At 41.8% G+C, this 18,756-nt stretch overlaps 1 protein-coding gene across 1 annotated transcript in view; it reads right to left on the bottom strand.

Annotated features, from left to right (window-relative positions):
* Nucleotides 1-11,852, bottom strand: part of tlx2 (T cell leukemia homeobox 2) — a 66,335-nt gene extending 54,483 nt beyond the window's left edge. Inside the window, exon 1 of the mRNA XM_063045145.1 lies at nucleotides 11,259-11,852. Coding sequence (XP_062901215.1) covers nucleotides 11,259-11,715 — 457 coding nt within the window. The 5' untranslated portion in view covers nucleotides 11,716-11,852. The remainder of the gene's footprint in view (nucleotides 1-11,258) is intronic.
* Nucleotides 11,853-18,756: the final 6,904 nt, after the last annotated feature.

Below are 18,756 nucleotides of genomic sequence, written 5' to 3'. Positions count from 1 at the left end.
GGACCGTGAACCGGAATGTGGATTTCATGGACCGGACCATGACAGATTTCCTTCAGGTGCTCTGGTTTCCTCCTCCAGTCCACAGACATACCGGTAGGTAGGTTAATTGATCATTGTAAATTGTCCCGTGAATAGGCTAAGGTTAAAGGGGGTTGCAGGGCGCGATGCTCGAAGGGCCGGAAGGGCCTATTGCACTCTGTATCTCATTAAATATTTTTTTTTAAAACGCACACAACAAGACGGGTAAACAACCAATGCCAATGTGCAAAAAGACAACAATCTGCAAACTCAGAAAGAAAATAATAATAATAATAATAACAAATAAGCAATAAATATCCAGAACTGAGATGAAGTATCCTTGAACGTGAGTCCATAGGTTGTGGAAACAGTTCAGCGTTGGGGTGAATGAAGGTGAGTGAACTTATCCGCAACCTAACCTTCCGAGTCTTTCACGAATGCTCTGTTTTATTTTACCGATTTCAAACACTTGCATTTTTCTTTAAGAAAAATATCCGATAGTTCTTTCAAGTTTGTTGCCCAATCAAGGTAAAAGTCTCGCGGTCTGCTTCAGTGAATTCCGTGGGATGTTTACTGTCTATTCGAGGGCCGGGTGCTATATCAAGGAGCGGATACACACACACACACACACACACACACACACACACACACACACACACACACACACACTAGTGTAACATTCCCCACAAAGCTCCACTGGGAACAGTGGCCTGGAGCTTGTGGTCAAGATGCCGAGGGGAGACTAAAGTACATACGTGTCTTTCTGCAACTCTTCTTCGAGGATTGACACTTCATCGCAGTGGAGAGGCTTAGGAGCTCCTGAGATTCCCGAGAAGACGCCTTCTGGACTTAACCACTTGGCGTTTAGCTCCTGGTAAGGTCACCCATGGCGGTAAGGTCAAGGAGGAGGTTCTAGACAAAGACCTCAACGATGGAGCTGGCGGAAGATGATAACACATCACAACAGCAGCGAAGGGGGAGAAAGATTGCAGCCCTGAAGGGTCCCCAGTTGTCTTGCATTCCATAGCACTGAACCCTGATCCCGATCTGTCAAGGACTGTGTGGTGTCTCCCCGTGCATCAGCCTCCAATTTGTATGTTATTGATATTAATTCCGATTCTGATTCTAATGCATCCTAAATCCCGGTTATGTGGTTTCCGGGTCAGCCGCCTGAGAAGCCCCCTTAGGAGAGCACCACACTTGACTCGAGTGATTACATTACGACTACTATCCTGCCAACTGCCCCCAGGCTTTAAAGGTCGATACAGCCACAAGCTCATGCCGCCAGAGACGCAGGTTCGATCCTGGCCTCGGGCACTGTCTGTGAGGAGTTTGCACGTTCTTCCTGTGACGGCCGTGAGTCTCCCCCTCCCCCTTCGGGTGTTCGCAGATCCCGAAAAGTGCGGGTTGGCAGGTTCACTGCATGTTGCACCTACTCCGCACGAAGGTGGGAGAATTGAAAGTTCAAAGTACAAAGTAAATTTATTACCGAAGTAGTCAGGGGAAACCCACGCCGTCACGGGGGAGAACATATAAATTCCTTACAGGCAGCGACGGGAATTGAACACGGGTTACCTATACTGTAAAGCGTTGTGCTAACCACTACCCTACCGTGTGGCGCCAAATAGAACCTTGAGATTCATTTTCATGCAGGCAACCACAAGAAAATAAAGAAATACAATAAAATCAATGGAAAACCATAAATAATAAAGACAGAATCCCTGAAAGTACTGGAGGAACTCGACACGTCAGGCAGTATCTGTGGAGAGGAATGAGTAGTCGATGTTTCTGTCCGAGGCCTTTCATTAGGATGGGAAAGGAAGGGGGCGGGAGTCAGAATGAAAAGGTAGCGAGGGTGAGTGGAAGGTGCACGTCAGCTGCCTCTGGTTCCTCTCCTCCTTCCATTTTTTTTTCCTATGTGTCACTGTCCTCTGCTTTCCGATGAATTATGCTTCTGCCCTTTATCTTCTCCACATTTCACGGCCCGGCTTCTTACTTCATTCCCTCTTCCCCACCCACCCAACTTCCCTTTCACCTGGTCTCACCATCACCGGCCAGCTTGTACTGCTCCTCCTCCTCTCCGCACCTCCTTATTCTGTCTTCCTCCCCCAACCTTTATAGCTCCAATGACGGGGCTCAGCCTGAAACGCCGACTGTTTATTCCCCTCCATAGATGCTACCCGGCCCGCTGAGTTCCTCCAATATTTTGTATGTCGCTCTTTCATCATTTGCTGAGAATCCCAGCGTTTTCTGTTTTTCCGCTTTAGATTTCCAGCATCTGCGGTTTCTTTTCGTTTTCGCTTTGAAAGAGCTGTCCCATTAGTCTGAAATTCCATCGGGGTCTCCACTTAACCCTCACTCTCTTTCTTCCAGTTGGATATCCAATTCCCTCTGAAAGTTATTATTGAATCGGTTTCCACTAACCTTTCAAGCGGCGCGTTCCTAGCCATAACAACTGGCCTGAAAGAAACATTTTCCGTCACCGCCCCTGCATGTTTCAATATTGTAGCAGGGTCAGGGGGGTAAAAAACAGTGTCTGGAAATTATGGGATCTCTCTCCGCTGGTATGTGTTGATTACGGAAAGGATACGGTGCTCATTCGATGTGTTATTCAAATTGTTCGGGTGCGATTATAGGGCACATGGCACCAGAACGAAATATATATATATATATACTCTCTCTCTCTCTCTCTCACTCACACACACACACACACACACACACACACACACACACACACACACACACCACAAATTCCAAAGTTACTAAACGAATTGCTGTAAATCATCGAGAAACGGAACGGACTGAATGTCTCTTTATGTGGCCAATACTTGAAGTGGATTTATACAAAAACAACAAAATGCGCTCAGCTGGAAATCCGCGATAAAGAATTACAGGCACTAAACACTAAAACCACCAAACGATTATATTAAAAAGGCATCGCACCAGATCTAAGGACTGCTCCCCTTTCCCGTTTGTTCCCCTTTCCACCACCGGTTCAGTGTTCCCAGCATTTTTAAATTTAAATTAGCGGCGTAGCTTCACAAGTGTCATTAACTACACATCCGCAGTTTGTACATTGAAAAAATGAGATCTGTTTATTTTATTTATTTAGAGGTTCAGCACAGTATCGGGCCCAACGAGCCCGCGCAGCCCCCAAAACACCCATGAGACCAATTAACCTCCTAACCCGTACGTGTTTGGGATGTGGGAGGAAACGGAGTACCCGGCAGAAACCCACGCAGTCGCAGGCAAAACGTACAAACTCCTTACAGACAGCGGCGGGAATTGAACCTGTGTCGGTGGCACTGTAAAGAGTTACGCCAACCGCTCTGCTACCATGTCGTTCAGTGAGAATGTTCGGAAGTAGAAGAAACTTGATATAGGACCACTGTTCCCTCTAAACTCCACGGGTGCGCGGGCGCGCAATTATTCCGCGCATTTAGACTTTTGCCGTGCAACTGGAAATGGATAAAAAGCAAGTAAGTGTCGCGCAGTTTTCAGGCCGCGTAAAAGTTCCCTGCTCACAGCAATGGCTGGTCTGCGCAGCTGAAAGGCAAGATGATAGAGGAAACGTTGTTAGGACGCGGCAAAAGTGGCAGCTGCTCTGTGATGAGAGGACACGGGTTTATCATAATCTGCAAAATAAAGAGAATGATAAAGGGAACATTTTTAAAATCATCTTGGTCCACGTTGTCTCGAAGAATTTCCGATGGTATCTCCTATAATGACGGGAAGTACAAATGCGCAGGTTATAAGGGTCAGTGGGGTCAAATGAACGGGGTCCGGTAAAAGCACTCTGGCCCGAATAGTCTCTTTTTATATCTTTAATAGGTAGGATTTTCTTTTAAAAATATCGGAGCTGCGTAAGATGGCTAAAACTTTGGGATGTGGGTTGTTTTCGTTATCGTTACCCATCCACGCTATCCCTACAGAACAAAAAAAAAATGGGCTGGGCACCGGGAACGTCCTCAGCCCGGACGGCAAGACTGGGCACGGCCCGTTTCTCGCGAGCGGCTGTGAGTGGCCGGGGTCAGTGTCACTGACCGAATGCCTGCTGCGTCTGTAAACTGGGCAGCCGAGGAGACCCACGAACAGGGTCCGCTTCCTGGAGCCGCAGATTACGGGACACTGGCTCCTCAAACGGCCAAATGGTCCAGAATCAGAATCAGGTTTAATGTCACTGACATGTGTCGTGAAATTTGTTGTTTTACCGCAGCATTTAAGTGTAATATATTAAAAACTATAAATTACGCTTATAATTGCGACTGGGCAGGGTGATGGTTCGGCGCGAACTGGATGGGCCGAAGGCCCGGGTTCTGTGCTCTATGACCACGGTAGAGTACCGGTTAGCGCGACGCTATTACAGCTCCAGCCGTCGGTGTTCAGAGTTCAGTTCCCGCGCCGTCTTTAAGGAGTTTGTACGTTCACCGCCTGACCGTTTCTGTTTTCCCCCTTGCGTTCTAATTTCCTCCCACAGTCCAAAGACCTACCGGTTAGTAGGTTAATTGGTCATAGCAAATTGCCCAGTGATTAGGCTAGTTTTAAATCGGTGGTTTGCTGAAGGGTTTGTTTCGTGCTGTATCTCTAGATAAATAGCTCTGTTAGTAGTGCAAATGACCCATCTTTAACCGCTGGAGCGACACCGAAAAAACAGGCGATACCACCTTCTTACGCGTTGCTCCGGAAGTCGGCAACCTGCATTTTCTTCTGTTTCTAACTTTAACCACACCACTATACACTCCACTCAGGTAGTTCTGTTTTGGAGGCATTCTCAGAACAGCATTCTTGCTCAAGCATCTACCGACAAAACCCACCAGGATTCTTCGTGGAAGACACAGAGTGCAGATTCGGGGTACAAAACTCCAGCACCATCTAAATCCCGTAAATTATTAAAAGTATAAATCGGTGGCGGGAAGTCCAGTCAAGTAACTGAATCATTCAATTCCTTTCGTTCGATCTCCTTTTGTTGCTCCCGTTTTTCATTCTCCCGTCTTTTTTTCGTACGCTTTCCTTATTCTGCAGTCTCACCATTTCACCCCACATCTGAAATAACTTTTCCTTAAAGTTCTAAAATAACGCAAAAAAAGACAGAAAATTCTGGAAAATACTTTTCGTTAGTTTTTACTGTTTCACTCCCTACAGATGCTGTCCGACCTGCTCAGTAATTCCAGCCATTGCCGATTTAATTTTTGATTTCCAGCATCTGCTGCAACGTTCCCTCTTTTTTTTTACACGGCTGCGCGAACCAACCATTGCATTGAGCAGGAAATTTTTACACAGCCTGAAAACCGCGCGGCACTTTAATAAAACGTTATATAAAATAAAATTCCAGTTGCGTGACAACAAAGCTATGTGCGTGGAAGCATTTCAGTTACTGCGCGGCCGCACACCCACGCAGCTTAGAAGGAAAAGTGACTGCTGCCCCCCCCCCCACTTTACGCGCTCTCTCCTTCTCTCTCTCTCTTTCTTTCTCTTACTCTTTCTTTCTCTCTCTCCCTCCCTCTTCCTCCTCCCTCGATCTTTTCCTCTTGTTCAATTTCTTCCACTTGGTCTACTCGCGCCGTCAGTCTCTCCTATTCCCCTTCCTCCGCTTCCTCTCACTCCCTCCGAGACTCAGCGTCACAGATTTTAAGTGCGAAGCGGCGGCTGGGTAAACGGACCAAACACACAAAAAGCAGGAGGAACTTTTGTTTCCCTTCATAGATGATGCCTGAATTAGTTATTTCCTCCGGCATTTTGGATGTGTTTCTTAATGTTTCCAGCATCTGCACAGTCTTTTGTGTCTCTGGTAAACGGACCTAATATTGCCACGGTTGTCCCGAGGTTTCACCGTCACCACCGTCACGTTATTCAAGGCGGCAATTCGAGCCGATACAGATTATTACAGACGCAACAATTCCGCGGGACAGACACACTCGACCTTTTGAAATGCGCAAGGGGTATGGCTGGTCCATGACGAGGATTCGCCATCATCACTGCGAAGGAACGTTGAACACTACAGCACAGTTCAGGTTCTTTGGCCCGCGATGTTGTGCCGACCTTTTAACCAACTCAAAGATCAATACCCTGCAAGAGGACCACAACGTTGTCGTGGTTTGGAGGTTCGCGTGCCTCGATAACCCGGAGGGGTATATGGGCTGAATTCAGGGCTTTAGCTCTTGGTAGAGTCCAACCCGGTGAAAGGGTAGAGGGTAGACTAAGGGTGGTCCTCTCCTCCTCCAGCTAACAACCCTGACTGGACAAACAGAATAGTGATGGAAACAGCAATGAAGAATCATTCCACACCTGCGTGCGACGCTATGCTTGAGTTTCCACCCGGGACTTGTGTAACTAGCGGTAGCGAAAACCGAGAGGAAGCTACCGACACGTTGAAGGAATCCCTGAACACCGCCGGAGATGGAGGAGCTTCATTGTTGCCCTAAACGCCAATGGCGTACGAGGCAGGAAGCAAGTAAGTAAGATCAACCTAACCCTTCCCTCAAGCGTAACCCACCATTTTTCTATCATCCACGTGCCTATCTAAGAGTTTCTTAAAGGTGCCTCATGTACCCGCCTCTACCACCATCTTTGGCAGGTCGTTCCACGCACTCGCTGTGTAAAAACGTAACTCTGACCCCCCCCCCCCGCCTTATACTTTTTCTCCAATCACCTTAAAATTGAGGCACCTCGCATTAGCCATTTCCGCCCTGGGAAAATGTCTGGTTGTCCACCTGATCTAATTTTATCTATGGCTCCCTGCGGCTTAATTAAGATAGCTAGATTATTAAGAAACGCCAGAATGTTCGCGATCGAAAGGCGATTTCTACAAGGAACAAAAATCAGTGAAAAAATTTAGGATTCATAGCATGGAAAATGCGCTTCGATCTGTGTACATTGAATGAAGGCCCAAAGAAGTTTGAATTTTGAACAATGTAACTGAAATGTCCTTTCATTGGGCCTACAGTTAATCTATGAGGCAAAGCCCTCTCCGGCTAATACAGTGACGTGAACTGAGTAACACACACACACACACACACACACACACACACAGAGAGAGAGAGAATGCTGGAAGAATTTAACAGGCCAGGCATCCTAGATCGGAATAAGGATCCGACGTTGACTGTTATTTCTCTCCATTGATGCAACCTGACCTGCTGATTTCCTCTTCTGCAGAATCTCTTGTGTTATTAGTTTGGAACTGTGGTCACTGACGGAAGCGGGTCAACCGATCTGAAGATGCGAAGACGAGCTTTACAATGATGCATTGCCACACAGACACACACTGCTGGATGAAATCCGCGGGTCAGGCAGTATCCATGGAAATGAATAAGCAGTCGACGTTTCGGGCCGAGACCCTTCTTCTTCAGGACAGGAAAGGAAAGGGGGAAATGCCAAAATAAAACGGTTGGGGAATGGGAAGAAGGTCTTACTAGAAGGTGATAGATGAAGCCAGGTGGGTGGGAAAGGTAAAGGGCTGGAGATGAAGAAATCTCCAATGACCCATTGATCCATTGCTAGGCCGGTCAGCTCGCCGAGAGAATTCCGTTTTCATTGCAATTATTGCTCTGCGTTCGTTCAGGTCCACTTTAGAGGCAAAAACGTGTATGATAAGCATCAAATGTGGAAATGAGAGTTCTAACCAATAACAGGAAATTATGTCTTTCAAACAGGTAGGGAATCGAGTTAAAACGAGTATTGTCCCTCCCCAAGTCACACTCCATTCTGATTAAAATATACACTGTCGTTACTTCATTGTCACTGGGTCTAAATCCAACAGCTTGGTGGAAGATTGTCACGGCAAGGACTGCTATAGTTAATGAAAGTTACTAGTCCCCCACTTTCTGAAGCGGGATTTCCTGATAAACCATACGCACGGCCCTGTCTAAAAAGCCCACAATCCCAATGATTCTATTGCTTGAGATCTGATGGACGAACGCTATGTATTTACAAAATTCTGCTGTAATTTGAGATTTTTAATATTTACAGTTCTATGGGTTATTAAAACAATCACATAATATGTTCCCTACTGATTTAATTACATACAGTAGATAATCAATGTGTGTGTGTGTGTGTGTATTGGGTATTCAGGGAGTGGGTAGCGCATTCGGTGAAAAGGCTTGTCGTGTCCATCCTGGGGCAACTCAGTCACCATTGGTGCCCACTGGACACTCAGCTCTCTCACCTGTGCCTCCTAGTAGCTGCTTGCGTGATACCCCGGTGAGTTAGAGACATGCCTGTCACAGCATACGAAATCATCTCCGGCGGAATGGGCAGATGAGATCTACTGTGAGAGGCAACGGCCGGGAAGAGAGTACTGTAATGCTAAAGGACATGTCAAGGCACGGAAGTCACGGTCACCCGCTGCAACCAAGGTAGACCCAATGTGTGACGCTAGTTCGTACTACTGGACCCGGCCTTCTGAGGGCGAGGGAGAGGAAATGCCACACTGCAATGGTGTTTCCATGAAAAAAAGCCTTTCGCACAGATCTACCAGGATCAAGATACGACGGACAACCACCACCCAATATATACTGTACAAAACTTACATATACATAAATAATACATTACTTATGTATATGTAAATATACATAACATTTATTATTATATATGCTTGTAAGTAAAGTAACGTGTGCGTGCCATATATTATAAATTTAATTGGGTATGTAGAAACAAATATGAATTCGCCTATAGGCGAATATATGTTATATATATGCACACACATATAAACAATCTATATATATAAAATAAACGCCTCTACTTCTTTATTAAAGGGGGTCTGGGAATATCGGGATGTTTATACCAGTATGAATGGATTCCAATACTCCTGAAGATAAGAAAGAAAATGTTCGTTAAGTTCCGAGGTTTTATTGTCCACTAAATATTTATTTGGCTATGCCGGCGAGCCCAGACTTCAGACCGTCACAACAACGCGCAGCTGTGGGTTACAAACATTAATTTCTCCATGCATTATACATCCTGTCATCGCATTGAAAATTTGCCTGAAGTAGCTTATTGGCAGAAATAAATAATCGATTATATTAACAGCCCTCATTGTTACAACAAAGAATTCGATTCCCTTTTATATGACATAAAAATGTGTCATTGTTCATCGCAGCTAATTTTAATTCTGGACTGTCTTCTTACTGATCCTGGGTGACTTACGTCTGCGAGTATTTAATACACTAAATATCTGCAGAATTGCAGGAGTTCAATATTGTAAAAAATACGCATGTTTCTATTTACATAATAGCAATTAGGCTAAGTTAGCAGAACAAAAATCAGTTAAATAATCAAAACAATTAGCCCTATACTCACGCACAATCTTTTTGCATGCATATGTTTTGTGTGTAATGGGACATTTTGCTCCTAAATTAAGGACGGATATATTTAAATTTAATTACAAACTAATGCATAAATATAGATCACTACACTTTCAGTCTGTATGAAATCATAAGAATAAAATTTACGTTCAATTGTGTAAAACATTTTTAAAAAAGAGAAATTACTTTTCATTGTCTCCAAACGAGCTCTGTCCGACTATATTAATTGCGGAGTAGGTTAAATATTGTTATGTGAGTTATTAGGCAGCAGTTTATTTTAACAATCTTCACATAATGAGGGCATTTTGTGGAATTTCGGGTTTGCTCTGTGTGCGTTTGGACAAGGCCGTCGGAACCGGCCGTTCATTACCAAGAAAACCAGACATCGAAATTTCAGACCAAGAGACGGGAACAAAATTGACTCGAGGGACTGATAATGTCAAACCAAACCCAACGATGCCAGTGGCTGAAGACATCAACAGTAAATATACATCTTCAAAAATGTCTCAGCTAATATCTACTGTAGTGAACTTATTGCTCATATTACACGACACATTTTTCACCAACTATGATCACTATATGGCAGGCTATAAAGCTGTAATCAATTTCATTTAATGACGATTCTGACTCATAGGGAAACCCAACTGATAAGTTTCCACCAGACAGTTCAAATGATGCGTGCTATTGGCGACGAAGCTATCAGTTAAGGAATATGAGAATTGGTAGATCCATTTCTGGCAATCGTATGTTGCCTCCTCATTGCTTAATTCTAATTGAATTAAAAAATAGACAGGGCCCGAAAGCCTTCGCTAAAACATGGCATTCCATGTAACCTTAAAAATGGACTAAACTATTCCATATGTCAGAAATTATATCAACGACAGCGCAGAGGGACATTTTGCCCTTGTTTATTTCGAAGCGTCATTTTATTCTTTGTAGCGCAAGAATAAATGTCCTGCTTTCCGATTTGATCACCAACACAGTCACATTTTTGTTCCTCTGTTTTAGCTACGGCTTCAGCCACTTTGAAAATTTAGGAATATTCTCTCTTCCTGAAAGTTTTGTCTTTTACTTGGAAGTAGCATTCCTCAATCACCTTTGCTGCTATTGCCCGCTTGCAAGCTTTTATACCTTCGAACCTCTCGATTAGATCGCTGATGTTCTCGGCTCTAATTTAGATTTAGTTCTACTTTAGAACTTTTTGACAGATTTTTTTCTGTTTCATAAATCCGTACAAAGGTCACCATTTCGCACCTTACGCTCAACCCAACTTTTTAGGTAGAACCATTCAACCCGCTCGTCGTCCTCCATCATTTCCGGTCTGCACCTTGCTCTCATAAACATACCATCTCTTAAATTTCAACAATCTCCCTCAAAAGAAAATCGGCAGGTCAGTTTTTTTTTAAAAGAAGCTCCGCTCCTAAACTGTGGAAATCAATAGGTAAAACTATAAGAGATTCAGACTCAGCTGACTCTTTTAAACGCCAGTTTAAACCCCATTTATTTAATCTCGTTTTTAACTGACATCTTTTTTGTTTTTTTATTTTTATGTTTGCACTTTATCCCATTATAAAACACTTTGAAATGCGTCATCTGTATGAAAGGTGATCTATAAATAAGTTATTATTATTATTATTGTTATTATCTCCACATACAAAAATTCAATATTTAAGATTTTCAATGTCATTTCCCGTACGGAAGTGGAAAGGAGAACAAATTAATTTCCACTCCAGATCCAATGCAGCACAAAAAAGAATAAGATAAGAACAATAAAAAACACACAATAAATATAAATACGTAAGTTCGCTTATATACATAATGGGACTGTATGTTCATAAAGTGACGCTAGGCACAGTAGTGTCTGTCTGACAGGAAATGATAAAGCAGTAAAGAGGTAATACCAAATATTTACAAAACATCCACACAAATACAGAACCTCACCTGTTAGTTTGTCTTTAGCAAAGCGCCTGCTGCTCTCCATCCAAGGGAAAGTTAAATTAGATAAGTTTGCCACGTTGCCCATACTGGGGAGACAGGGCACAGTTGGCATCCCGGCCGAGAGAGGTGGAGGTGGCATAGGTCTGTGCGCCGGGACACGGATCACCCCGGCCCCGCTGTTCATGTTAAGATTCATATTCATACTTACATTCATATTCATACACATGTTAACATTATAGGATCCGGGTAATCCAGCCATACTGCAGGCGTTATTGTAAGCATTACTGTAGCCATCTGGCTGCGAGTTATACGGGTTGGTTACAAGCTGGTAATCCGATTCAGCAACTCTGTTTGGATGCATACAACTCCCTTGATCCGAATTGTTCAGTATTTGGTCTATCCCAAAGCTTATAGGTTCATGTTCGTGTGAATGCGTTTGCTCAATTGCAGCATGATCCATATTTTGTTTTGAACAGTGTTTTTGTTTTGCTTCAATTAGCCAAAAGAAAATCCCCTTGCGTTCTTTCTCTCCACCAAAATATACTTTCTCTTTCACTGAAAAGCGAACTCGAAAAAAAAGACAATAAATCCACACGGTCCGCGTTGAACACACTGGATTGTATTTTTAATCTTCCGCCTCCTGATTTGGGTGACTTGATTAAATCCAAAAAAAAGATTAGAGAAACATTTCCTCTCTGCCGAGTTACATCCGAGTTTCTGCAGGTAGCACAATTCAGAGCGCCGAAAATCCGGGGTCCTCGCCCCTCATTGGTTTCCGCCTTACATAATTGACAGCTCAACCCTTTTGATCCCACCCTTATCTTCTTCCGATTGCTCTATGATTGACGGCGAGAGTACCCTATAAAGACAGGGTCTGGGAGATTCCTAACGGTGATTGGTCATAGATTTCTTCCCTCGTTCGTCTGGCTGACTTCTATTTACTCCGCCCCAATCTAGGCGTCTGAGTTCTCATTGGCTACCACGGCCATCCCGATTGATTGATGGGCGTATCACAACAGGCGCTGAGTTTTGCAGCGAGAACCAGCCGATCAATAGCGATGAAAAAAATTATTTGCAATAAAGAGCGAAAACGCCCAAATGACCTCAACATTTAAGAAAGCATGAACTCAGATCAGTAGCCAAACTGTTGTTATAAAATGGCAAATCTGAAGAAATTACGAATAAAACGTAATTTTCAGAAAACCTTTTCAAACCCCTTCTTTGCGTTTAATATCCACAGGAACTAACGCCACTCTAACAAATTAGGTTTAAATTATTCAGTTTTAGTTGGGCTTGGCTGTCTCGCCGCTGCTAATGCGTCCAGTTGGTAGGGCCCATTGGATTTTTTTTGTGCTGATTTGCATTGAATTTGAACATCCCGCCTAACTATTCCGAATGTAGAAGGAAATTAATATAAAACTGTAAAGACAACCCGATATCCCCTTTGCTCGCCACCCAGAACTCTACCTTGGTGAGTACGTACTTGGGATATATTTTGTAGGGATCAGACGTAGATGTTGTCCTTACTCTCAATAATCAGAATTTGACCCCTCCATGCAATATTCTGGGAGACTTGCACTTGCAGATTAACGTTGTTTGAATTCCTTTGTTAAATTGTTCCATATTATATCCGCAATCCGAATATACTAATTATCAAATAGCCTTTTGTTTTCCCAAATCCATCATGATATTTGCAGCGTTTTTTTTGAAAAAAGAGTAAAGTAATATGTATTTTAAAATTATTTTTGCCTTATTACGGAAATTGCTAGGCAGCATACTACTAAATAAATGGCATGCTATAACCACATTTAAAATAAGTGACATATTTTAATCAAATTTTGGGAAGTTATGGTCAGATTATGGGAAATCGCAGTGATTTGTTTCCCCTGGGTTTATTCTGACTATAATCGCTCTTACTTTCCAACGGCGGAAAGCATTTATAGGATATTTCAGGAACAAAATTTTATTCATCGGATTTCACATTTCCCAAATATCATAACATTCGAACCGGGCAAATCAAAAACTACCGCAAGATAAGATCGTGAGACAAGTATGAAATTAAATCAAATACATTCCAGATTACAATAGCGCCTGTCTGACAATTACCCCTAATTTGATTGGTTATTGTTCCTATAGCAAATTAAATTAATAACAATCATCAGTCAAAATTGGATAAGATATATATTTTATGCTATGCCATATTATATTTATTTGTGAGTAGATATATTTATATCTATATATTATATAGATAACGTGACGAAAGGCGTTAAAAATGTTTGCATTAAGGGTCTCGGCCGGAAGCGTCAACAGTTTACTCTTCCCTATAGAGGCTGCCTGACCAGCTCAGTTCCTCCAGTATTTTGTGTGTGTTGCTTGGATTTCCAGCATCTGCAGATTTTCTCGTCAAAGTGTTTGCATTCTACATTTACGATATATACTTAATGCAAAACGCGCAGTATATATACATAAGGACAGGAGATTCTGCAGATGTTGGAAATCCAGAGCAACGCACACAAAACACTGGAAGAACTTATCAGCTCAGGCAGCAGCCATGGAAAGGAATGAACAGTCGACGTTTCGAGCCAAGATCCTTCATCAGGACTGGAATATAATGTATATACGTATATTATATGATATATATTACATTATATATTATGGGATATAATATATGATTCTCCCTACTGTGTGTAGTTTTTTTTTAATTCTAAAATTCTTGCTTTCTAAAGGATTGACCACCTTTGACCAAACAAATTCTCAGGATCAAACGCGCGTTTGACAGATATGATATGGGCACACGCAGTTAACAGCAGACGTGTCTGCAATAATATAACTCTCTACTATATTATTCTGTTTGCGTGCACATTAAAATAGTAAGCAGTAAAATAATTCATTGCAAATGACGCACTTTGGGACTTCTCCGAGACTTGATGATATTTAATATAAACAGAGGCGATTCTTTCTTGTTTTTTTCCCGTTCGGCAATAATATGCCAGACATATTATTACATATTTTTATATGACACACTTCATTACCCTTGTCAGCGCGGGATGTTGCAGATATTAAATGCAAACTGATTTGTTCAACACCAAGCTGTTTTCGCTGATACATTTATTTATGAATTAGTGCCAGGCTCTCGTTTTCTGCCGCCTTACTTTTTCCATTCAGCAGCAGATAATTTTATTCGGCCCATCCTGTCGCTTCCCGTTCCACGAAACAATGCAATTCGCCCCCTACGCCGCTTTTTATTATTTGGGGTCTACAATTCAACCCTAACGTTACACTACCTTTCCATTTCCTGCCCGCTTAGCAACCTTTCTCAAATTCTGCCATGGTTGACCCAATTACATGGGACCTCTCCGTCTCTAACATAGCGTACTTGCTCCGAATATGCTTTTGAAATCACCAGATGCACCCCTGTGATTGCGGTCAGGAGAGGGAGCAAATGGGGGAGAGGAGCTGTCACACCATTGAATTTCATTGCTCATTTTGTGTCCGCTCCACTGTCCCCCCAACATAAACACACACACACACTCAACCCACCCTACACTCACTCGACACATACTTACCCCGTACACACACAATAACGAGCACACACTCACCAAACACAAACTCATCATACGACATTCTCACGCATAAATACTCACACGCACCACTCCACATATATGCACATACTTACCCCCACACACACTCGCCCCACCACACACACACAGACACTCGCAGTCATCTCTCTCACTCTTTCACACACACAGAGTCGTGTCTCTCTTTCTCTCTCTCACACACAATCTCTTTCTCTCTCTCTCTCTCTCTCTCTCTCTCACACACACACACACACACACACACACACACACACACACACACACACACTTTTAGTCTACAGATGCTCTAAAATGTGCTTAATACTCCTATTTCACCCGTGTTCGATCCACATGGCGTAAGGGTTAACAACTCCGACTAAGCCCTGTATTTGAGGCTGCATCACATTAGCTCCCCCCACGTACAGCAGGAGAGTGGCGAAAAAAAGGACCCAGCCAATTCCTGAAAGAAGATTCATATCGACAAAATGCTGGAAACATTTTGCAGGCAAGGCGGCACCTGGGGAGAGAGAAATAGAGTTAATGTTTCACATCGAAGACCCTTCATCATTAATTCGGCTAATTTGTATTTAAATAATTAATTTATATATTTTGTGGATAAAGGAAAGACTACCGTTAAATTCGTGTTGTTACTTAGCGCGAAAGTGTCGCTTGGAGTCTTATGATGTCACAGACCGTTTAATTTCACACCATCTACCATTTAGGCATTCTTCCTAAAATAGAATAAAACGCCATTTAAAGTCACCTTACATTTGAGTCAGGCAGACCCCATCTAGAAACACGAGTTCTTTTTATTTTTCCAAAGATAGGGAAAGAGTATCCTCTTGTTCTACTGAGATTTCATTCAAAACAATTTATATTTCAATACAAATTCTACAGCCGTCTCGCGAATAACAGTCAAAAGCCCCTCCAGCTAGGAAAACGAAACAGGCGTCCATCTGTTAATCCAAATTTATTAAATAAAATCACAGTGCAACCAACAAAAATATTCGAGGTCAAATAGTTATCACTTTCGGTTGTATTGATCGGAATGAAATGGCAATAATTTAGTTTAATATAAATTCAGCAATTAATGTAATTTATAACGTATTTTATGAACCCTCCCGATTTGCAGTTTAGTTCAACGAAATTTTAAAAGGTGGGGGGAATAAGATTGCTACCAATTTCATTTCCGTTTCTCTGGGATTCTATAGCTATCCCAAATTATGTTAATCTTTCCTCCTTCAAAGTTCAAAGTAAATTTTATTATTAAATCGCACAAATGTCACCATATACTGCCCTGCGATTCATTGACTTTCGGGTATTCACAGTAAATACAAAGAAGCAAGTTAGAATATTAGAATCAATAACAAACTGCACACAAACAAAGACGGACAACGAACCAATGTGCAAACAAAACTGAACAGTGCAAATACAAAAAGGAAAAATAACAAGTAAGTCATAAGGATTAGGAACAGGAGTTGTAGAATCCAATGTTGCGCCGTTATCTGAGAGAGTTATGAACACAAACCAAAGCATAGTTATGGAGAAAAGAGATATAGATTAAATAGACAACGATAGATAGATTGGTAATATAAATTTAGAGGTAGGAACCGGTCAATTAAATGATTCAATACGTATATATTAGATATTAAATAGTTAATTAGAAAAGGGATACACGTTGCATCGACGTTTTGATTATAAGGGTATGGCTTTAGGTGAGAGTTGACTTGCTGGGAGTCCGCTTGGTCGCTGGTCAAAGGCCTGATTTAACAAGGGATTTCTTCGCTCCTACCCCCACCCCATACTCTCCCCTCACTCCTCGCTGTCTTAATTTGTTTGTCTTTTCATCATTGTTTTCTTCGTGTTTTAATTCGCCCTCGCTCCCTTTTCCGGAGTTAAGTCTGTTCTTTCTCTTTGGCTGAAATTCTCTTCCTTTCACCCGCATCTCTGACTCGCCGTCACTGAACGATTTCATAATCGGCGACTTCAATCGTAACGGCTGCCCTTTCTTGCCCATGTCCTTTCCCTCAGCCACATCCACGCCACGAAGTATTGACAATGTACGTTAGAGAGCATTATCTCCTTGCTTATTGCTTATCCTGCTATAAACTTGCCACGCTCCCATTGGTAACGCTTAATAACACTCGCGCCAACTTGTAGAGAGGGCAAATTGCATCTCGCAGACACATTTAGAACGCGGTCCTTATCAAATTATATTTAACGCAATTTCTCCGCAATAATTAAAATGCTCTCCGTCAATTCCCTGTTACAGAAAGCGAATTATTCAGCGAATCATTAGATTTGAACCGGCTTGTAGATTTATTGGAACCGGCCGACGACATAATGAAGATGCGAGGACTTGGCGTGCGATGTTAAACAGATATTGAAAGCTTCCTCAAAATGAGAGATGTAGAATGACTAATACCGACTATTGGATAATTTTCTCGTTAGAAAAATGCCAGCAGTTGGAGACCGCTCACTCAGTTACGCTAACTGTAGTTACCTCAGACCCGGGTCGGTCGGAATTGGGTCAAGATGACACCAGCTGACGATTGCGACTACAGATAGCACTGTTCGTTTCGCGGCCAGAAGAGGAACGAAAGGAAAAAATATCGAGAAGTAAGCCATAGAACGAAAGTCAGAACAGCAAACTGCAGCGTTATAAATGGTTTTAAATATTTAATTGATTTATACTCAACTATATAAAGCGTTACATGAAAAGTGTTGCAACATATTGAGACAATCTGTAAAATTATTTAAATATTTAGACTTTATTAAAAAACAATGACATGAGGAAAATTAACAGAAATAAAACATAATTAAAATACAAAAAGGAAAATATTAACGCAGACGAATTATAATGTATTTTATAGATGCCAATTTGGGGCGGAAATTGGATTCGTTCATATTTGTTATTTCACCATTTGTGTGTATATACTACGTGCGGTATATTTTATCTATAAACAATGAATATATATCATAGATACATTTTACATTATATTCATATAATTAAATGTGTGTATTAAACACTATTTATATAATAACCATAATGTATGTATTATGTATAATATATATTTTATATACAAATATAAAATATATATTATATTATATATATTAAATAGTATTATAGTGTGAGTATAATACATATATTTTATTACATAAATATAAACAGTAAACTAATATATAACACAATTCTTTGCCACAGACAGCTGTGGAGGCGAAGTCTATACGTATATTTAAGGCAGATTGATAGATTCTTGATTAGTCAGAACATGAAGGGATACGGGGAGAAGGCACGAGATTGGGACTGAGCTGAAAATTGGATCAGCCATGATCAAATGGCGGAGCAGACTCGATGGGCCAAATGGCCTAATTCTGCTCCTTATCCCATGGTCTTATGGTCTTAAAATGCAAACCGAATACATATATACGAATGTGTGTATGTAAAGCACATAAATACATTCGTATGTATGCCCTTTGCATTATATTATAGATTAGCTTCTTGTGTTTTAAAAAAATGGCTTTGTTATCGTTACATATTTTATATTTAGTTAATGGAATCACCAGTTTGCACAGGGCACAGGTTGTAGAACATAAACGTATTCATATAATTTTATTGTTGTTAATTATAAGAGCATAATGCATTATCCTGGGACAAATATATGCCCATTACATTTCGACGACCTGTTATTTAATTACATTCTATACTCTTGGATAATGCATTATTATTAAAATACATTCAACTGGTCAAAGTGGTGATTGTCGGTGCGGTGTGCGCTTGTCGGTGCCCTCTCACGAGGCAGTGTACATTACATCTAGCAAAGACGGCCCGCATTTCGCAGGAATCCTTTCACAAGCCTACTTGCACGAAACGTATGTCCTTTCGGGTTTGGAAAAATAAACGACATGGACCGCGCTTCACCAGA

This window comes from Mobula hypostoma, chromosome 4, assembly GCF_963921235.1.
Source record: "Mobula hypostoma chromosome 4, sMobHyp1.1, whole genome shotgun sequence".
Classification (NCBI taxonomy): Eukaryota; Metazoa; Chordata; class Chondrichthyes; order Myliobatiformes; family Myliobatidae; genus Mobula; species Mobula hypostoma.
The sequence above is the reverse complement of the archived record's forward strand: the minus strand, read 5'-3'. Positions and strand labels throughout refer to the sequence as shown.